This window comes from Peromyscus leucopus, chromosome 1 (assembly GCF_004664715.2).
Source record: "Peromyscus leucopus breed LL Stock chromosome 1, UCI_PerLeu_2.1, whole genome shotgun sequence".
NCBI classification, from domain to species: domain Eukaryota; kingdom Metazoa; phylum Chordata; class Mammalia; order Rodentia; family Cricetidae; genus Peromyscus; species Peromyscus leucopus.
The window spans coordinates 17,825,360-17,848,994 of NC_051063.1; the positions used below are offsets into that span (position 1 = coordinate 17,825,360).

Consider the following 23,635-nt stretch of genomic DNA (forward strand, 5'->3'; position numbering starts at 1 on the left):
ATGTCCCTTAAATATTTGATTTACTTGATAGGATATATATATATATATTTAACAGACATGACAGAAAATATATATTCACTGTTGCAGTAACTTCAGGGCTTTTATGTCAGTTTCTTCCCTGGCCATTCTTTTTTTTTTTTTTTTTTTTTTTTTTTTTTTTCTTAATCATAATGATTTTTTAAATAGGTTTTCCTCAATGATTCTTTATATGAAATTGGAATCTTGCCATCGCATCATGGATTCAAGAGAGGGATGAGGAGAGTTCACCTTACCGACTTAGAGGAAAACCAATGTCTACAGACAGCGTGCAAACCGGCCTCCCTGGGGAGAACTGCACACAGCCAACTCAGTGCCTCCCATCGGAAACTGCTCCCAGGGATCACACATGGCATCAAAGCTGGGGGGTTTGTTTTTCAAAAACCAGAAGGGCAAACCAACGCAACTTTCTCTACTCTTTCATTAAATGGCGCTCAGTGTGGTGGGCGCCATCTCCCAAAATCCCAATGGGATCAAATAATATTAACTAAACACACGCCTAAACCGAGAGCCAGGACAACACAACCTGAACACAGACATCAGATCCTCCCTCGGCCCCTCACCAGCTATAGGCTGTGTTTCAAGAAACTGGCTAATCCCTTGGCACCACACACTCTGGACATAATAGTCATTAACCAAGGTTGGCAAGGGGAAGATGACCACAGAACGCTCAGGTGAAAAAGATCTGAATGCATTTTTTTTTCCGAGACAGGATCCAATGCAGCACAGGTGAGCCTCAAGCGGCCAAGCCAGGGATGGACTGGAAGTCCGCACCCGCCCATGTCCAGCTCACGCGTGGAAACTGAATTACGTGACAGACCGGTGTGCCGCCACCACCCATTTAGGCAGTGCTGGGGATTGAACCCAGGGTCTCTGGTGCCCTAGGTTGGTGCTCTACCCACTGGGCTACATCAACAGAAGTCAAATTGAAAAAAAAAAAAAAGACATTAGGGAGCCACTGAGATGGCTCGGCAGGTAAAGGCGCTTGCCACTAAGCCTTACAAACTAAGTTCAATTCCTGGGACTCACAGAGTAGAAGGAGAACTGATTCCTGCAAGTTGTTCTCTGACATACTTCCTCCCTCTCCCTCTTTAAATAAAGAAATGTAATTTAAAAAAAAAAAAAAAGATTATATTAAAACAGCCCCGTCCCATTGCTGAAATATTATTTCAAGAGTGCAGGGAAGGTTGCTTCTAGGACTTAATTAGTAAATGTATTTGCGAACAGCTGAAACGGCTCCTCGGGGTTTGGACAAGTAGGAGAAACCTCGGTTCTGAGCAACACCCCTCCCAGAGGTAAACATGGAGGAACATCCCTGAAATGTGCTGTTTTCAAGTGAGTGAGCGTCCTTTGAACCTACTGCTGCATCAAACACAAAATATTCTTACAAAAACCAAACTAGGGTTTGCCAGTTTCAGTGACAAACTGTGAAGGGCTGCGACCAGTCACAGTGTGAGAGCAGGAGATCTCACTCCAGCGCTTACACATGGACCTCAAGTAGCATTAGACTGGCTGGCCACTTCCTCTTAAGACCAGGCCATATACAAATCAAACTGCTGAGTGGGCCCGGGACGTAGCTCAGGGCTAAAGCTCTTGCCTTTGGTCCTGCATTCAGTCCCCAGATCTGCAAAAAAGAAGGGAAGAGGGAAAGGGGGAAGGGAGGGAGCAAGGGAGAAACTGAGTGACGACAATCACAGTATGCCTGCACAAGGACATTTCACATCACAATGCACGGGAACGGGCTATTGCTAAACTGGATGAGCCTTGAAACTACCCTAACTAAAAGAAGTTATTCATCCTTAAAGACCACATATTGTATGATCCCGTGTGTATGCACATATATATGAATATATGAGTATATATATATATGAGTATATATGAGAATATACAGATATAAAATGTCCAGGATAGAAGCAATCTACAGGGCCACAACATAGGAAAATGGGTGGTATCTGGGCAGGGGGTGGGGAGGGGGAGAGAAAGAAGATCTGGTGGTTGTGAGAATTTCCTAAAACTCATTTTGGTGACGGCCAGGCAACAATGAATGCCCTGGAAACTACCAGGCGGTTGGTTGTCTTTACATGCCGGGCTACAATTCAGTACAGCTGGGTTCTTTGGTTTTGTTCTCGTTTTTTCTGGTTCTCAAGTCACAATTGTTTATCATTTTCCACGAAAACCTTCGTTCAGCCATCCGAGACTGTTGTCACGTGTCAGCGAATAAACACTGGAATGTTTAACGGCTGATGCTACACATCTGTAGTTGGCCTGGGTGTTAAGAGGAGGGGTGTCAGATACTCACATGTTGCTAGCTCCTGTGGCTGGGGACGGGCCAACCCACAGGGACATTACATTCTCCTTTCTACATCTGCTAAAACTTTAATTTTTTTCAAAATGAAATGTTAAAAGTGGAAAGGGGTCTTAGGACTTCCGGTCACTTGTATGAACCCTTTGTGTGTGTGTGTGTGTGTGTGTGTGTGTGTGTGTGTGTGTGTGTGTGTGTGTGTACTCTTGTCTAAAAATACACACATTGAAATATTTACACATGAAATTAAAATGATATAATACTGAGATTTTCCAATAATATGGGAATTTTAATCTGCTAAATGGACTGGGAGTAAGAAGGACCTAATTCCTGCTTAACATCTCCTTGCTCTGGCATCTATCAGGACACACAGGCCCAGTGACAAAGCCTAGGAGGAGGGACAGATGATGCCACTGTTCTAGCAGCTGGGGCGTAGCTGTGGTTTTGTTGTACAGTGTGTGCCTAAGCCTAACTTTTCTCCTAATACAGGATTTTTTTAAGAGCTCTCTCACCTCGGTGAGTTTAAAACATGATACAAGTGTGGTATTTTTCTTCCTGAAACACCGAGAGAATCATGGAATCTAAGGACATCTCCTTAAACCCCATTTACTTGTTCTGAAGACACAGTTACTAGTCATTGGTTCTGCTGCCACTTTACAAATTCTGAAGTCAACCTTAGGAACAGGTCACACACATACACAGATTAAGTGACAGTTACAGGTCTGAATACTGACCTGGGGCACAGGGTAGACTTTGACATACAAAAGAGAACCTCTCACGTCCAAGTCCTGGATTCCTTCTCCGGTCTAATTAGCTTGTTCCTGAGGGCAAGCCCGGCCAGTGAACCCAAGGCACCACCCTGCATGTTCTGTTTTGTGAGCTTTGTTTTCCATTTCATCAAATCCCATGGCGGCTCTGTTGACATCTAAGTGCATTTACTTGCCTCTGAGATAATTTATAATTGCAAAGTGATTTCAGATTTTAATTTTAGAAAAGAAAAAGCCATGGTGTGTGTGTGTGTGTGTGTGTGTGTGTGTGTGTGTGTGTGTGTGTGTGTGTACAGGTTATATGTGTAGTGTATGTACTTGTTAGTATGTCTGCATGTGTGTGGTGACAGAGAATGACACTAGGCACACTCTCCACCTTATTTCACTTGTTGAGACTGGGTGTCCCATCAGTTTGGCTAGGCTGACTGACCAATGACCTTCAGGGATCCACTTGTGTCCATTTCCCCTCAACCCTACCTCAGGCACTAGGGTTACAGACTCCCCTCTCCCCACACCTAGCTTTTGGGTGGGTTCTAAGGATCCAGACTCAAGCCCCCATGCTTATACATCAGGCACTTTACTGATGGAACTGTATCCCTAGCACCCACCTATAAAAATCTTTTTAATAAATGAGTTATCTTGAGAGAACAGTGGATTATGATTTACAAAGAGTAAATCCATAAAATACATATAAGAGTCTGGTCCATGGTACTTAGAGGAGAGAAATGCAGCCACCATTTGGATGGCTAGCCTGGCGGGTAGGGGGGCAGGATTATTATTCTCATCCCTACTCTATTTAGAGTACCCATTTCAAGGTTTTCCAGAACACTCACAAGACAGTAACAGAGCCCAGGGACAGGACTCTACAGGGTGGCATTCTGTCCACGTAAATTGTGACCTTCACTCACTATGGCATGAAAGAACTGGGGTCCCAACAGAACCACTTAGCAAAGGTGTCTAAAAGAAAAGTGGTCCTGGTGTGCACCTAAGTCCCAGCACTCAGGAGGCAGAGGCAGGCAGATCTCTGTGAGTTTGAGGCCAGCCTGGTCTACAGAGTGAGTCTCAGGACAGTCAAAATACACAGAGAAACCCCCTGTCTCAAAAAAAAAAAAAAAAAAAAAAAGAGTAGATTGAGACTGGGTGATACAAAATTCTGAGTTAGGCCCAAGAACCAGAAACCTTATGTCTTTAATGTTCTTATTCAAACAATTACTCTAGGTTCAATAAGTTCTCCCACATTTTTTTTTTTTAATTTAAGTTTGGTCTTGACTCTGGATATGCTTTGACCAGCAGAGCATGAAATGTACACCCACTGCAGTTGGTAGAAAAAGCTATAGACATTGCCGGGCTTTCAGAGTGCACTCGTTCACAGAAAGGTCACTTGCTTTACTCATCCACCACAAGCATTGCACAAGGACCTGTTATAAAGCTGCTCGGCCCCCGGGGCAAACCTCCAGAGGTTGGATGCCTTGAAAGTTGTAACACAGTTAGGAGGCAGGAATGAGTAGCCACCCGGTCTACAGATGCTTGCTCACTGGCAGCCGCTTTTCTCAGAGGCCAGGCTTCCCTGGGCCTCATTGGCCGAGGAGGCAGGACCGGGTGCCAGGGCAGGACAGGCATCCCCAGCTAGCTGCCCCACACTTCTGGAGTGCCGGTGAGTGCATCCCTAATGACAGGTTCTGTTTCTTGAGCACCCACTTTGGCAGGGCAGCCTTGGTGGCTCCAGGAAGCCACCCAGGGTCTGAGGCCTCCTTTAATGACAGGTATAAGTCACCCGTCACACACAACCTCTTATTACCTCTGAGCTCCTCAGGGTGCAGTCACCCAACACCAGATACACTCTCATTTATCCGTGTTTTAGTGAAGAATAAAACCAAGTCAATAGCCTCCCGTTCTTCAATCTGTCACTTTGTCCAGAAGTACCCCACCCTGTATGGGTATTGTTGGTGTATCGGTGAGGAAAACACACCAAAACCCCTGCCCTGCGGGAGTTTACTTTGCCAATGTAGTACAAGTATTCAGTGGCCAAAAAAGTTTTAAATTGTTTTTCTCCCATCCTCATGCCAATCTCTCAAAGAGCTTAATATTGTGCTTAATGTTAACTTGACTGGAAACAAAATCCTTAGCGTGCAAGGAACAGATCCTGCCCAGGTGCAATCCAATTCTCCCTTGAACTTGACTGCCTCACAACACTTTTCCCCCATGCACCGCCGCCAACTACTTTAGGTAGCTTGAGCGTCTGCGCTCCCCAACTGAGGTCAAACAAAAAACAACCCACTGCCCAGGGGGTGGGTCCCCGGCCGAGAGGCGCACAGTACTCACCGAGGAGCCGGCCCAGAACGGGCATGAGTTCTTCACCTGGGGCGAGCTGCTCAGCGACAGTGCCCCGAAGCTGAGCGCCACCATGCAGCAGCCTAGAATCAGCTGCAGCAGCCCGAGCGACAGCAGCGGGCGAGCCGGCAGCAGCGCGGAGCCGGGCGCGGCGGGGCGGCGGGACGCGAGCGCGGGCGGCGGGGCCAGCACAGCGGCGGGGGCGCAGCGGGGCCGGGCTGGAGGCTGCAGAGCGCCCCGGGGCCAGCGCGGCCGCAGCGGGGGCAGTGGCGGCTCCTGGGCGGCGGCGGTCGCGGCGCCAGGACCCCCGCCCTGAGGTCCGCCCGACAGCCCCGCCACCGGGCAGCAGGAACCCGGGAGCACCACGGGCAGAGACATGGGCGCACGGCGGGCGGGTGGCGCAGCGGAGCGGAGGGTGCGGCGCACCGGGCACCCGCGCCGGCGCCGCGCAGGACGGACTGCGCACGGCCCAACCACTTGCTGCCTCTGCCCTCGCCGGCCGCGCCCACCTGCCCCGCGGGGCCCGCCCCCCGCCGTCCCCTCTCGGTCACCCACGGTGACAAGTGCGCCGCCGCCTTGGGGTCACCGGGGAAAGGCGTCAGGGAACGGCGGGGCCCCGCAGTCAGCGGCCCACCGTTCGGAGTCTGTCCCCAACAGCGGCGCCAAGGGAAGCGTCGTAGACCTGGGTCCCTTCGAGGGTCGTCCTGAAAGTGGGACCCTGGCGACCTTTAAATGGGAAGGAAGTCCCGTGTGGTTCTCCCCCTCCCTCCTGCGGGGAGGAGGGGCTGCTGGCAATCTGACGGGAAAAGGTCCAAGCCCGGGAAGGCGATGCTTCCCTGGACGTTACTGCCTGGGACCGCGACCTGCATCTGCCGCCTCCCTGGGAGGATTCCCGGCACGGACGCTGCAGCCGTGGCGGGAGGGGACACGGTGCTTTCCCAGCACCAGAGTGGGAACAAGAGTGGCAAGACCAAGTTACCTTGGGAGTCACTACCCAGCATTCAGAGTGGAAGAGCCCAAGGCGGCCCTGCGCGGTTGGCAGGAGTCACAAGCTCCATCCTTCTAGCTTTGACCGGGAGCTAATTTGACATCACCTGATAGAACACAGAATCCCAAACTTCCCAGGAAATAGTCTAATGAAATCATTATCTACTTTGGTAATTTAATACATCTATCAAGCGTTAAAGAAAAAGCAATTATTCGCCTTTGCACAATAGTTTCCACTAATAGAATGTCTAGACAGCTAATGTATCATAGGTGAGCTGCTGATAATGGACTTCTTTTCCAGGTAAGAGCCAGAGCAGTGTCAGCTTGCAGCCAGTTCTAGCATTTGAAAGCGTGTCTTATTGGAAAGGGGAGGGGGTTTGATTCCCTCCTGCTCAGTAAGACAAGAGAAATGCAGGTTTGTCTGTGTGCTCCGACTGTAAAGGCTGTATTTATGTTGCCATTACTTCACACCGTGTGATGTATTACCAGCGTGCATATGTTTACATACACACTCTTTAAATCATTAAACCACCTGTGATTAATAGTAGCTGGGACTTCTTTTCAGGGTTTGGAGGGGAAAGTAGATATCTTCTTAAATAAACGCTGAAAGCCTGATGTCTTGTGTACTTAAAAAAAAAAAAACCTACAATAGATGCTCTTAAATTGCAGGTGAAGGTGAGTTAAGTTTCTTCAGTGCTGTGGTTATAACTTTTATTTTAAAGACAAGCTTAAAAGTATTTAATTGTTAGGGCTGGATGACACCCTGCAATACAGTATGTCTGCTGAATGTTCAAACATTCTCTCGGATAAACAAATCTATTCTATTGGCCAGCACCTGACACCTGAACCGCTCTATTAAAAATGCATTCCTTGTGTCTAAGAATGTTGGTGTTAGAAGTCAGAGTACCCACCTTCCCCTGGAGACACCTATGACTAGGACAGGATTGGGGAGGTGCTGGTGACAGCTCGTTTCTTAGTGCCAGTGCCAATCACACAGCAAGGGTCGCTGAAAATCCATACAGCTACACTTAGGGTCTATCTGCTTCTCCACGTTTTATATTTCAGGATCTACCTAAGGGCTTCAAATGCCCCAAGTTTCTGGGTATTTTCTCTATGTAGAAACACACAGTAGCAGAGCTAAGTGAAATTCATAGATGGTTTTTATCTTCCAGCTCTACTCATTAGAAGGTCACAGGACCTTCCTCCATGCTCCTCCCAAAGGGAGCTTTGTTGCTCTGTTTCTCTCCCCGACCTCACTCTCTGCTGTTGTTGTCAACATTTATGGCTGTGGACTTCTTTTTCTTGTTTCCATAAACACAAACCTCAATGAAATTGTCCCAACCTTTAAAGTTACACCAATGAACCCCCTCCAGTATCTGTGCTTGAGATTCCAGTAACCAGAGCATGATACTTCACACAAACACCTGCTTACGGTAAGTACTCAGTCATACTTGACGGCGCTGTATGAAACAGACCTCTCACAACAATGACTCAAAGCCGCTGAGTCCAGCTTGGTGTGGAAGATAATGGTAAAACAGGCAGGGAATGGAATTTGAGTGACCAGCGGGGAGGGGGGGCGGTGGTAACTGAACCTTCCTTACAGGGTAGAGAGTTCCTCAAAAAGTGACATTCAGAATTAACATGAATCTACATCAAATGTGTACACAAATAATTTCATAATTCTCCATAGTCAGAAGATGGAAACAACCCAAGAGTAAGTCAACTGGATGAACATAAAACTAAAATGTGGGGTACCCACCCCATATAACGAAGTACTCATACATGCTACAATGTGGGTGGACCCTGGAACCATGCTAGGTGAAAGGCCAGTCACAGAAGGCACACACTAGACAATTCCATTTCGACAAAATGTCCACAGCAAACAAATCCATAGAGACAGTAAGTCACTTTGTGGTTGCTGAGTGCCAGGGAAATGGAGATATTGTGGGGGTGGGTCATAGCTAATGAATATGGGGGTTGGTGTCTGTTTTCCCAGGGTGATAAAAGTAGTCTGCAATTGACTGTGGTGACTACCACACAAGTCTCTGAATATATGAAAAATGCTGAATTGTATCCTTTGTTTAAATGGACAAATTGTACACATGATATACAAATTATAGTTCAGTAAAGTTGTTACAAAAATAATAAACCAATTTAGGAAGAAGCTGTGGAAAACTTGACCCAGATGCCTTATTAATATAGGTAAAAGTTCAAGTGAACAATAGTTGCACTGTATTGTTTCATGGAATCCAGCAGCCAATTGTTCTTGAGATCAAAGTCAATTCCAAGAAGGGTCAGTTACTTCCCACCCACTTTCCCCCTGCCTGTCACTCAGCTTCCACTCCTGGTCTTATTCCCACCCACTTATCCCCCCCCCCCCCCGCCTGTCACTCAACTTCCACTCCTGGTCTTATTCCCACCCACTTTCCCCCTGCCTGTCACTCAGCTTCCACTCCTGGTCTTATTCCCACCCACTTTCCCCCTGCCTGTCACTCAGCTTCCACTCCTGGTCTTATTCCCACCCACTTATTCCACCCCCCCACCCCACCCCCGGCCTGTCACTCAACTTCCACTCCTGGTCTTATTCCCACCCACTTTCCCCCTGCCTGTCACTCAACTTCCACTTCCTGAGGAACCCTTCTCCTCTGAGGAACCCTGCTCTCTGGACATCGTTCAAATCACACTTTGGTTTCTTCTACACTGCTCAGCAGACCCACCCAGCAAAGCTAATTAAAGGACATTATTCCTGTCACAGTGAGAGCCGCTGAAGAAACTTTTCTCAAAGCATGTTCCCTGGCAACCTGCCTCTAGCTGTTATATTTCACAAAAAGACAAGGCCTTCTCTGAGTTAAGAGACTCAAAGAAGGACTCTCAAAGGCCCTGGAGCAACTTCTCGAAGTACGTTCCACAGACTCCTGAACCATGACAGGGTGTGTGTGTTGAAATGTGGGCTCACAGACTTTCCCCAGCCCAGGGGATCCAGAGCCTCTCCTGGATGGCTAGGGACCTGTGTTTTAAATTGAGAGAAGTATTGGTATCTGAAAGAATTCAGACTCCAGAATTTTATGTCTATATTATCATATAGTAGAAGTCTAGGGACAGCCATTCTGTTAGAAGGCCAATGTGGAGCATTTGGTTTAAAAGCAAGCTTGCATGTACGTGTGTTGAGGTGGGGCTTCATTGGTTCCTGGCCAAGTACTGCTACCCAGGTGACTGTTAGATACATGGGTGTTAATGGCACCTGCCACCCCTCTGTGAGCCACACCAGTCAAGGGCTTCTCTGACCTTGTGACAGCACAATCAGATGTCCTTAAGCCGGCAATTCAGCCATTTATCGCCACTGTTTCTTGGACTTCCAGTAAGAGAAGAGGGCCTAGGAAAGGCAGGAATCCTGAGATGTATGGATCCGAAATACCCAGGACAAAACGTCAACCCGCCCTTCTAAACTCTGAGTCTTTGCGTGTTATGATTGTAGTGTTTCTAGCAGGGGCTGTGATGTATGAGAGGATGTAGGGAAATGGATGGGTGGAGAGTTCCAGGGAACTCTGTGTGTTACACAACACACAGGGGTTTTGTGTAGGGTTTTTGTTGTTATTGTTGTGGTTAAGAGAATGGAATAAACGTGGATTAATGAACCAATGAAACTCTGAGCATAGCTAGGCAAATTAGACATTGCATCTTTCTGAAATAACGATAGCAAGTACTTGTGAAGAATTGCTAATACCTTGGCTCCAACACAGATTTGTATGTTAAACAGGAAAGCTTCAGCCATATTCTTCTCATTGTTGAACTTAAATACTTCTTGCATTGAAAAATCTCACAGAGGGCAACTCAAGACAACTTCCTTAAAAACTGTGCTTTACAAGTTTCTAAGATAAATGAGCTAGTGTGAGTGTGTGAGTGTGTGTGTGTGTGTGTGTGTGTGTGTGTGTGTGCATGAAACCTATGGTATCAGAATTTCCTGCAGTTTCAAGTTTCTGTAGAAGTCAAAGCTGTAATTCACCTTTGTCTGAGGAGCTGGTCAGATTTACCAGGGAAACTGAAAACTTCATATACTTTCTAAGGCCACACACACACACACACACACACACACACACACACACACACACAAACACACACACGGAGGTGCTGAAGTAGGAGGTCTGTGACGGAGCAAGGATATGCAGATGTCTTTAGCAGAAATTTCCTCGAAGATCTAGGTGTTGCTCTATCAAAAACACCTTGGGGACCAAGATATCATTCCAGGCAAGAGTTTAGAGGTGTGTGTGTGTGTGTGTGTGTGTGTGTGTGTGTGTGTGTGTGTGTTAAATGAAGCTTAAAGAGAACCCAATGCCAGAGGCCCTGGTGTCAGGCTACAGGTGGTTGGAATATCCGGTATCCTACTCACTGCAGTGCGTGATCTGTCTGTCAGGCTCAGGCTCTCGTCCCAAAGGACAGGAGCTATGTCCCCTCCTCCACTGAGAGGCTTTGCGGTTTAGGAAGTGACAGAGATGAGCCTGGTTGTTCCAGGCCCCTAACGACACTGATGGCACTCCAGCCACACCATCCTGGCTGGGTTTGGGTCGTGAGGGGAGACCTAAACTGGACACAGTGGTGTGAGCTTTCAGTGTTTGGGGAAGAGGCAGGTGGGTACAGTCTTGGCAAAACCACCAAAGCCCCGTGAGGTTGGGATTTAAAAAGTAAAGCCACTAACACTGGACTTTGCAAACACAGACCTTAACGGCGGCACCAAACAGAAGGGTGGGCATGCCAAGTGCACCTGAGAGCAAATTCTGAAACCATCCCAGGAAGCAGGGGCCTATGCAGCAACATGGAGGGCTTGAAAACCAGAAAAGATAAGGAAAGAGCCACTGGACGCTTAGAGCTTCTACGGACTACAGGAGACCTGAGGCATTTTTTTTTTTAAAGACCTACTTATTTTTATCTTATGGGTATGGTTGTTGGGCTTTGCGTGCATGTCTGTGCACCATGTGCAGTACCTGCAGAGGCCAGAAGAGGGCGTCCAATTCTCTGGAACTGGAAATGCCACTGTTAGCTGCCATGTGTACTGAGAACTGAATCCCGGTCCTCTGCAAGAACAATGAATGATCTTAACCACTGAGCCATCTATCTCCAGCCACAACCTCAGACATATTACCTCATTTAAGACCACCCGCAGCCACACTGCGCGGTTAATTTCTACCCATTTACAAATTAAGAACTCGAGCAATAAGGAGAACGAGGCCCAAGGATTGGGAGTTTGAGACTCGGCTGGGCCACGCTCACAGTTAGACTCTGTCAAGAGAATGAAAAAAGAGGATGGGGAGGAAAAGAGGGAGGGGGGATGGAACTCAAGGTTCAGAGGTAACTAAGTGTGGCGGTGTTCTTGTCCCAGATGCTCAGGAGGCTGAGGCGGGAGGACTGTTTGAGCATAGTTCAAAACCAGCCTGAAACAGAGTAAGACCCCATTTCCAAGAACAAACAAATTTATAGTAATAATAATAAAAAACCCCAGCGATTTAGAAAAATTTCCTTACATCCAAACTATAAAGACACAGGAAAAACCTAACCCTCCTGATGTCTGGTTCAGTTTCCCATGCAGCGTGAGATTTTGTGTCCAGCTTCATTCATAATTCAGCAACTTGTAGGCTGGAGGTGAAGGATTTCCAATACCTTAGTTAAGGAAGATGTTTGAATTCTGTCTGTCCCGTTTCCGGTGACCGTTTTGCTCTGCCCAGGGTAAGTCACCTTCCTTGTCGGTGTAACGGAGATTGGAATCCCCAGGGACACACACCTCTGGGCATGTCTCTGAGGGTGGTTTAAGTGAGGAAGGGACAATTCACTCGGAACGTGGGCAGCACCACCTTACGGCTTGGGGTCCTGGACTGAGTAAAACCGAGAAAACGATCTGAGCACCAGTGTGCATCTCTCTCTGCTTCCTGACTGCGGTTGCCGGGTAACCAGCTGCCTCACGGATGTGCCACCGAGCCTTCCCACCATGATGGATCTCATCTCACAGTTTGAGGGTGTGATGAGGAAATGTCCAGTGTCCACAGCCCTAGGTTGACATGTAGCCTTAACTTGGAGTGGTAAGGCAAGTGTGTGTGTGTGTGTGTGTGTGTGTGTGTGTGTGTGCGTGTGCGTGCGTGCGTGCGTGTCTTTCTGTCTGTCTGTGTCTGTGTCTATGTATGTTCCCAGTTAACTTAGATGGTACTGTACCTCCACTAAGTTAAAGCGTTATTACTCTATGCCTCACTAAGAGAGGATAACTGCTGTCAATTAACTAACTGTCAGTTGTCACCGAGCAAGACGAGACACCTCCCACTTTCAGATATGTCCTAATGTGGAGGAAAAGCACAGCTTAGAACAGGCCAGATTTCACTAGTGCATGAACATCTTGAAAAGTCTCAAAATAACCCAGCTGAGTTCTCTGAGATTCTTGGTGAATACAAGCTTTAAACTGGGGATGACTTAGGCAACTATGAACAAGTTTAGAGGCATTAAAAGCACGCTATGAATATCTTAGTTTTCTGGAGAGCTGTCCTGTCTTTGTCTGGTGTTTTCTGCACTTACAAGATGGAAAAAACTTTAACCTTGATGAGTGACACTCTTGTGATCTGGCTTTAAGACAGGCAACTGAATAGCCAAGTTAGATAAACAATGCCCTGTGGGAAGCCTGCCAAGCTCATGCATGTATCAGAAATGCCTAGGAGAATGCAGGGTTCTACTTGTGAGATTCGTTCACTGCATTCCTGTGTGTTATTTACATGCTCAGGAGATGGACTGGCCAAACAATTAAGCCATTTGATAAGAAAACCAAATTATTAAAATGATTGTGCTTGAAATGGTGAAGCAGTTTAATTGGCTGAGTTTTTAAGCAGACCAACATTTAAAGGTTCATTAGAAGTAATTCACAGTTGCCAGGTTATAAATAAGAATTCTGCCACAGCTACCGCAATTGTGAATTGGAAACAAAATGCTTGACCCCAAAGGAGGTTTCTCAAGAGTCTTTTCTGCAAATAAAGCCCTTCCTCAGAGTACTCTGAAAGCTCCCATCAACAGGCCTGGGTATCACATGATCCCAACCATCCAATCAGAGTATTTGTCTTGCATTTTTTCAAATCACCTCTATGGGGGGAAGTGGGTTTTCTATGGAGGGGAAAGCCTGGAGTCAAAGGTTTTGTGATCTACCTCTGACCTTGTCTTGGAAGGGCACAGCTTACATGGAGAGCTCACCTGATGGGCTGAAACACAGGTAAAACTCCCGACACAGGGAAGAGACTGTGGGGTCTTCAACCCTGATCCAGCTACCCTGGTGTTAGGCTATATCCTCCCTCTGGCATAAATCCTGAATTTAAGGAAAACTGAAACATTTTTCAGGCAAGAATGACAAATCTAATAAACTCTGCTCAGGATCTAGAAAGATCTATTTAGAAACAGAAAGCGGTAGAAGAGATAACGAGTGCATTTAGAGAAGAAGAAGCCTCACCTTAGCCTGTGAAGGCCACTCATGCCAGCCTGGTGAGAGAGACAAAATGGAAATCTGGAAAATTATTAAAATCATGTAAGCCCCCAAATTCCTTATCATTAAAACTGAAATAGTAATTCCTAGCCCATTGTGTTGTACGTAGATGATGGACAGGATACTTCTAAAGCAAGCGCCTCAATTACATATGGCCAAGGAGATTGTGACCCAAAACTTTCCACAAAACTATAGTAATCTGCCCAAGATAACACCAGCTACAGACAGACAGACAGATCTGTGAAATAGAAAGGGAGACCTTTAAAGTCAATTACTTTTCAACAACAACACCAAATGGGGAATGCCTTCTTCAACAAACAACACCGTGACCTGGTTACTTACCACATGCAAAGGAAGGAAAACGGAGCTTTCCTCCATTGTGTGCTGGAATTCACTCAAAGGCACCTGAGTTACACTCAGGGTATAAAGTTACTTTGTAAAATGTGTGTGCTGGCACACACCTGTAACCTCAGCACCAAAGAGACTGTGAGAGGATGATTGAGAGAGTTCAAGGCCGGGGCTACATAGTATGACTTGTTTCAAAAAACTCATTCAGAAACCTAAACGGAGTTCCAGAGAGAGAGAGAGCTCATCGATTAAGAGAGCTTGCTGTCTTTGCAGTAGATCGGAATTCAGTTCCCAGCACCTGTATCAGGTGGCTTACAACCTGTAACTCCAGTTACAGAGGATTAGATGCCCTCTTTTTTGGCCTCCATGGGTACCAGGCACCAGACACACATCTACCACATACACCAGTACACATACAAGCATGTAGGCACTGATACATACACATAAAGTAAAAATTAAATACACCTTTTTAAAAAAATAACAACTAAATTATAAAAATCCCTGTAAGAAAGTATAGAAGTAATCTTCAAAAATCTTTAGTTGGGCAACAATTTCTTAGCCATGACACCCAAGTATAAGATGTGAACAACAAGAAGACTTGGTAAACGGGGGGTCATGAAAATCACCCCTACATGCTGGTGTCTTTAGAAGGTGCTCTCCATGTTACCAAAGGAGAAATGTAAACACCAACCCAGCCCCAAAGTCTTTGGTCTAAACTAAAATGGTGTCCTGCCTACAAGCAATGCCAGTGTAATGGTGGCACAGCGCTTGTGGGGGCAACCAACCAACATCTCTTCGACTTAAGGCCCGCTTCACGAGACGGAACCCACACCCAATCCCACTTGGGTGGCCAAGAACCTGAGACAGGACAGCCCAGGGACCTAGGGTTAAACCTAATGTGACTGTTCTTTAAACAACAACAACAAAAATGCAGCAATAAAATGACTCCTAATGACATTCTGCTATGCCCATAGATCAGTGGCTTGCTCAGCCATCCACAGAGAGCTTCCTCCTGCAGCCGATGGGAACAAATACAGAGACCCAGGCCAGACATTACATAGAGAGTGAGAGACCTTGGAACACTCAGCCCTAAAAGGAATGTCTCCATCAAATTCTTCTCCTCGGGGTTGGAGGAACTCTGTGGAAGAGGGGGCAGAAAGAGTGTGAGAGCTAGAGGGGATGGAGGATGCCAAGCAAACAAGGCCCTCTACATCGACAGGACTGACTGGCATATGAGCTCACAGAGACTGAGGCAGCACGCACAGGGCCTGCATGGGTTTGCCCTAGATGAGGTCCTAGAGCTGAAAGAAGTGGACACACCCTTCTCCCATCCCTCACCAAGAAGCTCTCTCCAACTGATAAGCACTTGCAAATGAAAACTGAGTTTCCCCAGGGAGTCTCACTGGGGAACCAAACTGCTCTTAGGGACAGGCCGCATGCCCAGCAGTAAGCGGCCAGCAGAAAGGGAGCTCAACGGCATCGCTGGAGGTTCCGTGTTTTATAATGTCGGGTCAATGCTTTCCTTTTTTTAAAATCTTACTGTTTTTTAAATTTTATTTGTATTTTTTGTCTTCTCTCTTTTTACACTTACAGGTCCTTTGTGCACATGCTATGGCTTCCGGTTTAGTGTTTTTATGGGACTCCTGGGTGAGCAAACAAGTGGAACTGTGTTTCTTGGGCCTTTTCTTGGGCTCTTTTCCTTCTGTTTGTTTATTTTGTCCCATTCCAAGGTGTCAGTCTTTGTTTTATTTTGTTATTATCCCTTAGAAACTTGTTTTCGAATGAGAGACAGAAAGGGGGAACATCCAGGAAGGAGGGGAAGTGGGGGGGGGGGAGTGCTGGGAGGGGTAGAGGGAGGGGAAACTGTAATCAGGAGCTATTATATGAAGAAAAAAATCTATTTTCATTAAAAGGGAAAAAAGAGCACTATCAAGACTGTGAAAAGACAATTCTCAAAAGGGGAGAAATTTTCCTAAACCTTGTGTCTGATAAGAGACTTTAAAGAACCATTAAAATGGGCAAACATTTGAAAGCCAAATATGACAAAACCATTTTTATAAAGCAGTGGATCCCTGATTGGCTTTCAAACTGATGCTTTTTTTTTTTTTTCCTTTGCCTTTGGTCTTTACAGAGATGAATTCCTTAAACTGATTGTCAGAAATAATGGGTACGTCCAGTTCTCTTTATCTTTGACGCGATGCTTTATACATTTCATATGTCGCTTCTAAGGGAAAAAGCCATAGAGGCTTCTCCAGGTTTAAGAGAACAGTTAGAGTACCTGGAAAACCAACATTCTGAATGTATGGACACTGGATCGGGATCAAAAGAATTCAAGATTTGCTCTCTACCCTACCCAGCAGTGTTTGGCATCACAGGTACAGAACTAAAGTGAGTACTAGGTCAAATATTGGTGTGGACTATTTGTGTGCTCTATACTTTTAATGCATAAATTTTTAAGAATTTAAATTTGTAAAAAAAAAAAATGGGCAAACAATCTAAATAGTTCTCCCATTAGCTTTACATGGGCAACAAGCACATTGCAGGGATGATCAATGCATTAGCCATTAGGAAAAAGACTTGTTATCGCTTCACACTCAGCAGGATGAAGAAACAAATATGGTAGAAATAACAAGTGTTAGACAGGACGAGGCAAGTAGAAACTAAGATATTGTGGGTGGGGGATGGAAAGTGCAATGGCAGCAGGCGGCGGTGGCACACACCTTTAATCGAGGCTGAGCCAGGCGGATCTCTGTGAGTTCGAGGCCAGCCTGGTCTACAGAATGAGATCCAAGACAGGCACCAAAGCTACACAGAGAAACCCTGTCTAGAAAAAAAAAAAAAAAAAAAAAAAAAAAGGTGCAGTGGCCCTTTTAGAAAGCAGCTTACTTAACATTTTTAACATTCAACCCAGAGTTACTTTACGACCCAGAAACCCCACTGCTAGTTCTATACCCAATATAAATGAAAAACGTCTACACAGAAGCTTGTGTGCAAATATTCATAGCAGTGCTATTCATAATAGCCAAAAAGTAAAAACAGCTCAGATGTCCTCCCATCCACAGATGAAACTCAGATGGATATACCCATATAAAGGGGTATTATTCAGCCATAAAAGGAATGAGGCATTGGTACAGGCTTCTACATAGATACAGCTCCAGAATATTAAGCTAAGTAAGAGAAGCCAGCCACAAAGAACACATCCTATGTTTCTCTATTTAACAAAATGTCCAGAATAGGCAAATCTATGGAGGCAGAAAGATTGATGGCTGGTTGAGGACAAAGAGGCGGTGTGTGTGGGGGTGTACCGAGAATTACTGGAAATGTGTATTGAGTTTCTTTGTGGGGTGATGATGATGTCCTGACATTACACTATTGTAGTATTCCCCCAACCCTGTGAATGCACAGCAAACCACCAATGCACACTTGAAGTGGGTGAATTATATGGTATGGGAATTATATTTCAGCAAGGCTGGTCTAAAACACAGAGAGTCATGTTTCCCCTTGAACTTTATGCTCCCCACTCAGGACCACCACAGGTCCCAGAGCAAGCCCTCTCCAGCCAAGCTTTGGGAGCTGAGGGAAACAAATGTCACTCTTTTCCCTTAAAGACTGCAAGGGCTAAGACAGAGGGGATGGCTGAGAAAAGGCTGACAGAATCACCGAGCAAGACAATGACCCAAATATTACTTCGGAGTGCCAACCAACAGCCTGCTTTCTTCACAACCAAGCCAGTGCTTGCAACTGAATTCATTTCTTCCTGACAGCTCAGAAGCCTGACGGCTCAGAGTGTGCATGCAAACTGGAGCTGTTGATGGAGGCCTAAAAAACCACCTAGGAAAACCTCCTGCCTTCTGATTGCCAGAGCTGAGCCTCCATGGCTTCACACAACTGAGGTGACATAGCCATGAGACCTAGACACTGCCAAGGTAGGAGAGTGGGCAGCAAGGTGAACATGGCAGGAAGGGAGACTGACGAAACTGTCAGTCATGACCCAGCTGGCCGGCAAAACTGTCCCCCAGACCTGCAGTTCATTGGACAGTATCGCCCGCTGATACTCTATTTCAGCTGGTCATTAACATTCTTCTTGTGTTTATTTTGGGCAGATAAAATCCTCTCAGTGGAAAACTCCAAAGTCACAGTCCCTCATGAGATTAAAAATAGAATTATTGTGAGATTCTGCATTCCCACTGGACATATATCCCAAGGACCTGGAAGCATGGGTCTCCCACAGGTCCTCACCCACCATGTGGACAGAAGCCTTTTCACAGTAGCCCAGAGGTGGAAGCCACCTGGTGCTTGCGAATGGATAGAAACCGGGAAACAAGCAATGTATCCCGAAGTCAAAGATCAGAAAGGTAAAGTTTTCCAAACTCCAAAACTGAGTTGTTGACATGCCACAAAAGAAATATTTCTGCACAGTGAATGTTTATTTCATCCACAAGGTTATTTAAAGTATGATGTAAGGATTACCATTAGGCTGTATGGAGTATACATGAACCATGAATGAGTTTCTGTTCAGACTAGGGTCCTATGCACAGAATATCTCACTATACATATGCAGATATTCCAAAATACACACACACAAAATGAGATCTGAAAAACCTCTGGTTGTAAGCGTTTCAGATAAGGATGGCTCAACCTGTGTCTATCCACAATGGAGTATTACTTATCTCTGAAAACTGAGAAAATGCTTTCATCTGTGCACACTGTATGAATGCATGGAAACTCATTGAACCACGTTAGTCTATACAGTTAATACAAGGTTTAAAAATTAAGAAGAGGGGCCGGAGACGCATACTGCAACATGGATTTAAAAACCTTATGTTAAGTGAGATAAGCCAGACACAAGAAAGGCAAATATTACGTGATTCCACTTTATACCAGGTGCCTGGAGGAGACACGTTCACAGACACAAAGTAGTCACCGGAGCTCACAAATAAGGAAATGGGAAGTTGGTAATGAGTGAGTTTTGCAAGCTGAGAGTTCTCAAGACTAGGTACACAATCATATTTCCTACAATAAATTTTTATTTGCTTATTTAGAGACAGAGTCTCACTGTGTAGCCCTGGCTGGCCTAGAACTCACTATGTAGACCAGGCTGGCCTGGGACTCAGAAATCTACCTGCCTCTGCCTCCCCAGTGTTGAGACTAAAGGTGTGCACCATCAGGCCAACCTAACAAAGTATTTTTAAATATAATTTCAGAGGGTAAAAAAGAAGAAAAACATATTCCTTCTCATCTCTCCCCCTTTCTCTCAGTTCTCTCCCCTAAGGCAAGTCATAGTTGGTATTTTCTAAAAGCATCTCATACAGGTCATAACTATACCATGGGGACATCATGGGCCAGCCCAGCTACCTTCCTGCAGATGGGAATCACTATGGGATGTGAGCTGAACAACACAACATCTCTTTGCAGCTGATGCTGTAAAACCCTGTGAATCAATCCCCTTCCCATCATCCTGCCTGGCAGTTATGAATCCTGAAGCTGGAGAGTCCTTCTGCCTGGGTTCCTGCACTCTTCTAGCTGCTCTCCAAACATCCCACAATTAATAGACGACACTAATGACAGACCTTTGCTGTTTAGACTAAGGATGTGGCTGCTGTGAGTGCAGCTTATCCACACCTGCCTGGTGTATCTTGAAGCCCAGATACTTTGGCTCCTGCCTTCTTTTGGCAACATATCATATGAGTTAATGTAGATTATCTGTGGAAGCATATCCCCACAAAGCTCACACAAACTTAATAGAGAGAGGTTCATCTCTTGTTCCACACAACAGTAGTGTGCTGATGAACAGGCCAGTAACTGGCTTCATCCATGCAGCCATTCATGTGACAGATGCCAATGGTCTCTCTTCCAGACAGCTAGAAAGAAAATGGGGGCCCAGAGAAGCAGGTAGGGAGGAGATGATGGCCCAAACTTGAAGTGGATCATATCTGTAGGCATTATTTTCTGTCTTGCCAGCCAGCTCCCAAATAACCACACAGAGACTTATTATCATTATAAATGATCAGCCAATAGCTTAGGCTTGTTACTAACTAGCTCTTACAACTAAATTAACCCATATTTTTAATCTATGCTCTACCATGCAGCTCAGCACCTTTTTTTCCAACCCAGCATGTTCATCTTGCGTCTCCCAGAATCTCCTGGTGACTCCATCCTTCCTCATCCCAGAGAGCTCTCTCCCTGTCCATAAGTCCTGCCTAACCTCTTCCCTGCCTAACTATTGGCCATTTAGCTCTTTATTAAGTCAATGCAGAGCAATACATCTGCACAGTGTACAAAAAGATTGTTCCACATCCATTGGCTAGAGTGTTGTCACTTGCCCATGCATGTTTGTGAGGGAGGCTAGAGAGGTTCTCTACCTGAATGCCTGGGAAGAGGAGAAGGAAAAAGGGGCCTACACTTGGCACTTCAGCCCCAAGTTGAACACATGACTTACACTAAGCCAATCAGAGTGCTTCCTTGAATCTTCTCTATGGATCAGACAGGAATGCATGTCTTGGCTTTGAAGTCTGGACCAGTCCTCAGCCTTTCATCCTGGAAACCTGATAAGAGCATATCCACCATCAGAGGAAATGAGGATGAACATGGAGTTCACAGCTTGAGAGAGAGAGAGAGAGAGAGAGAGAGAGAGAGAGAGAGAGAGAGAGAGAAACCAAGAGAGCACGGGGCAAGTGTCCTGCTAACACTACTTGGACCCAGCTTCAGTGCCTGATACCAAACCTACCCCTTCCATTCCAGGCATGCAAGCCAGTGGCTTTACATCTGACTTCTAGATGGCTGTAAGATGAATTACTAAATGGTCTTATTAATAATAAAAAAAAAACCCAGAGCCAGATATTGGGGTGAAAACTGAGAGATCAGAGGAATAGAATGAGCCACAGCCAACCACACCTTACCAACTCCTCAGCCTCCAGAGTGAGCTACTTCCTGTATACTCACACCTTTATCCTTTCTGTGCCCTGCCATCTCACTTCCTCTCTCTGCCCAGCTACATCACTTTCCTCTTTCCATGCAGCTCTATCACTTCCTGTCTGTCTGTACAGACCTCCATACCTCTATGGTTAACTAGCACTGGCATTCAAGGCATGTGCCACCATGCCTGGCTCTGTTCCCAGTGTGGCCTTGAACTCACAGAGATCTGGATGGATCTCTACCTCCAAAATGCTAGGATTAAAGGCATGTGCTACCACTGCCTGACCTCTATATTTAATGCAGTGGCTGGCTTTTTCCTCTGATCCCCAGAAAAGCTTTACTGGGGTGCACAAATAAAATATCACCACAGATGGCATTCCATCCCTTAAGACTGAAAGATTGCAGGTGCCAGGCTCCTGTGGGAATGATGCATACCAAGACTGAACAAGCTTCCGTTGAGTGGCCCACAGTGTGGAGAAGGAGACTGGGGGAGTGGGACTCAGAAGAGTTGACTGGCTCTGCCACTAACTGCCTATGTGACCTTAAGTACAATAATGTTTCAAATTCTGCCCCCCAGTAAAATGAGAGGCCCGGGTCAGTCTCAATGGATCCCACCAATTATGAAGTTGGGCTGTCTACACTATTTCATGTCCCAACACAAATATTCCTTCTCTAGAAGTTGCAGGGGACAATGTCTGATGTTGACCTCATTGCATACACAGTCTTCCTTGCTCCCAAAGTCTCTCAACAGCTGTATTTGTTGTTTCTATAACATTTTACTACTAACTGGATGCCCTCTAATGACAGAAATGTATTTATTCATAGTTCTGTGGGCTAGGTGTCTGAATGAAGGCATCGTCAGGGCCTTGTTTCTTCCAGGGCTCTAGGAAAGAAAGCTTTCTTGCCTCATTAGCTTCTGTGGCTATATGACTTTGATCTCTCCCTCTGGGTCTCCTTGGCTTTTTCATGTGCCTGCGGTTTTCCCTTCCAGCTCTTCAAAGGAAACTTGTAGTTAGATTCTGGTCTACCCAGAAAACTGGCCTTGATCCATCTCATCTTTAACCGATTAAACCTGCAAAGACCCTTTCCCAGTAAGGCCACATTCCCAGTTCTAGGTATCTTGGTATGGGCACAGATTTGGGGACCACCATTCAACTCACTATATTATGGGTGAGAATTACTAAGAAAACCTACAAATGCAGCATGTGGCTTAGGTATATGTTACACGTTACATTGATAGGGTACATAAGGAAGACAGAAAATGTCTTCCATCTCCAGCTGTAATGTAACCTGGAAAGAACCTCAGAACTAATGAGTTAAGCAGGGGATCTTTTCTTTTTAAACAACACATCTGGAAGTAAACCATGCAGTTCATGCCATTGATGGCTTTGTGTGTGTGTGTGTGTGTGTGTGTGTGTGTGTGTGTGTGTGTGCGTGCGCGCGCGCTAATGTGCTTGATTATATTTTGCTCCCACTTCCACTGTCCTGGTAACAAGATGTGCATATAGATTCTTTCCTGTGGCCCTGTTCTTCTTGAATGCAGAATGTCTAGCAAAGGGAAGCATTCAAGTGCCTATTTTCTGAAAGCAAACTGGAGAGCAATCACCTTGTCTTTTCAAGAAGCCATTCTGTGTTTGTTTTTTCCATTCCAAAAATACCACAGTAGCTTTGGGAGACAGTTGTATGGCAAAGAACCAGGAGGTGGAATGTGAAGCCTTTGTGTTTCTTGTGGAAGGCTCTTGAGCACTTAAGTAGTTACATTCCAGTGCCATGGGCAGCTGAAGAGGTACAAGCCAGCCGAATGATGAGAGTTACAGGCAGTCTAAGACGGTTAGACCCTGGAAAGTTAGTGTGCCCTGTAGGAGGGGTGGCCACCTCTGAAGTCTAGAAGAAATCTGAGCCTGCTCCAAGTTCTAATTGTCAGCCGAGTACAACCTCCTATACACCATCTTGTTTTGCTTCCTGCCTTCCATGGCCAGTAGGGTGACGTGCATCCTAACATTGCTACTTCACCCAGTGGACAGCATGTGGATGTTTATCTTTCATTCTCTTTCCCACTCTAGGCTGTCTCCCCACTGAAAAATGGATAATGCATGAATCATGTCTGTCTGTCTGTCTGTCTGTCTGTCTGTCTGTCTCTCTCTCTCTCTCTCTCTCTCTCTCTCTCTCTCTCTCTCTCTCTCTCTCTCTCTCTTATTAGCCTTGAGTGGCACCAGGCTAAAGAAGGAGGAGGGAGCCATTCATGACACTCAGGAGGCAGAGGCAGACAGCTCTAATATGAGTTTGAGGCCAACTTGATCTACATTCAGCCAGAGCTACACAGTAAGATCCTGCCTTCAAAAGAAAGAGAGGGGGGAGGGAGGGAGTGTAGCAAAGAGAACACAGGAAAATAACCACAATATGAATCACAAAACAGACCCCCACACACAGGGGGTAAGGGGCATTGTA

General features: G+C 45.9%; 1 protein-coding gene across 1 annotated transcript in view; it reads right to left on the reverse strand.

Moving 5' to 3' along the window:
• Fam189a2 (family with sequence similarity 189 member A2) overlaps positions 1-5,829 on the reverse strand; it is a 62,804-nt gene extending 56,975 nt beyond the window's left edge. The window contains 1 exon segment of the mRNA XM_028894038.2: positions 5,428-5,829. Coding sequence (XP_028749871.1) covers positions 5,428-5,814 — 387 coding nt within the window. The 5' untranslated portion in view covers positions 5,815-5,829.
• Between the last annotated feature and the right edge of the window lie 17,806 nt (positions 5,830-23,635).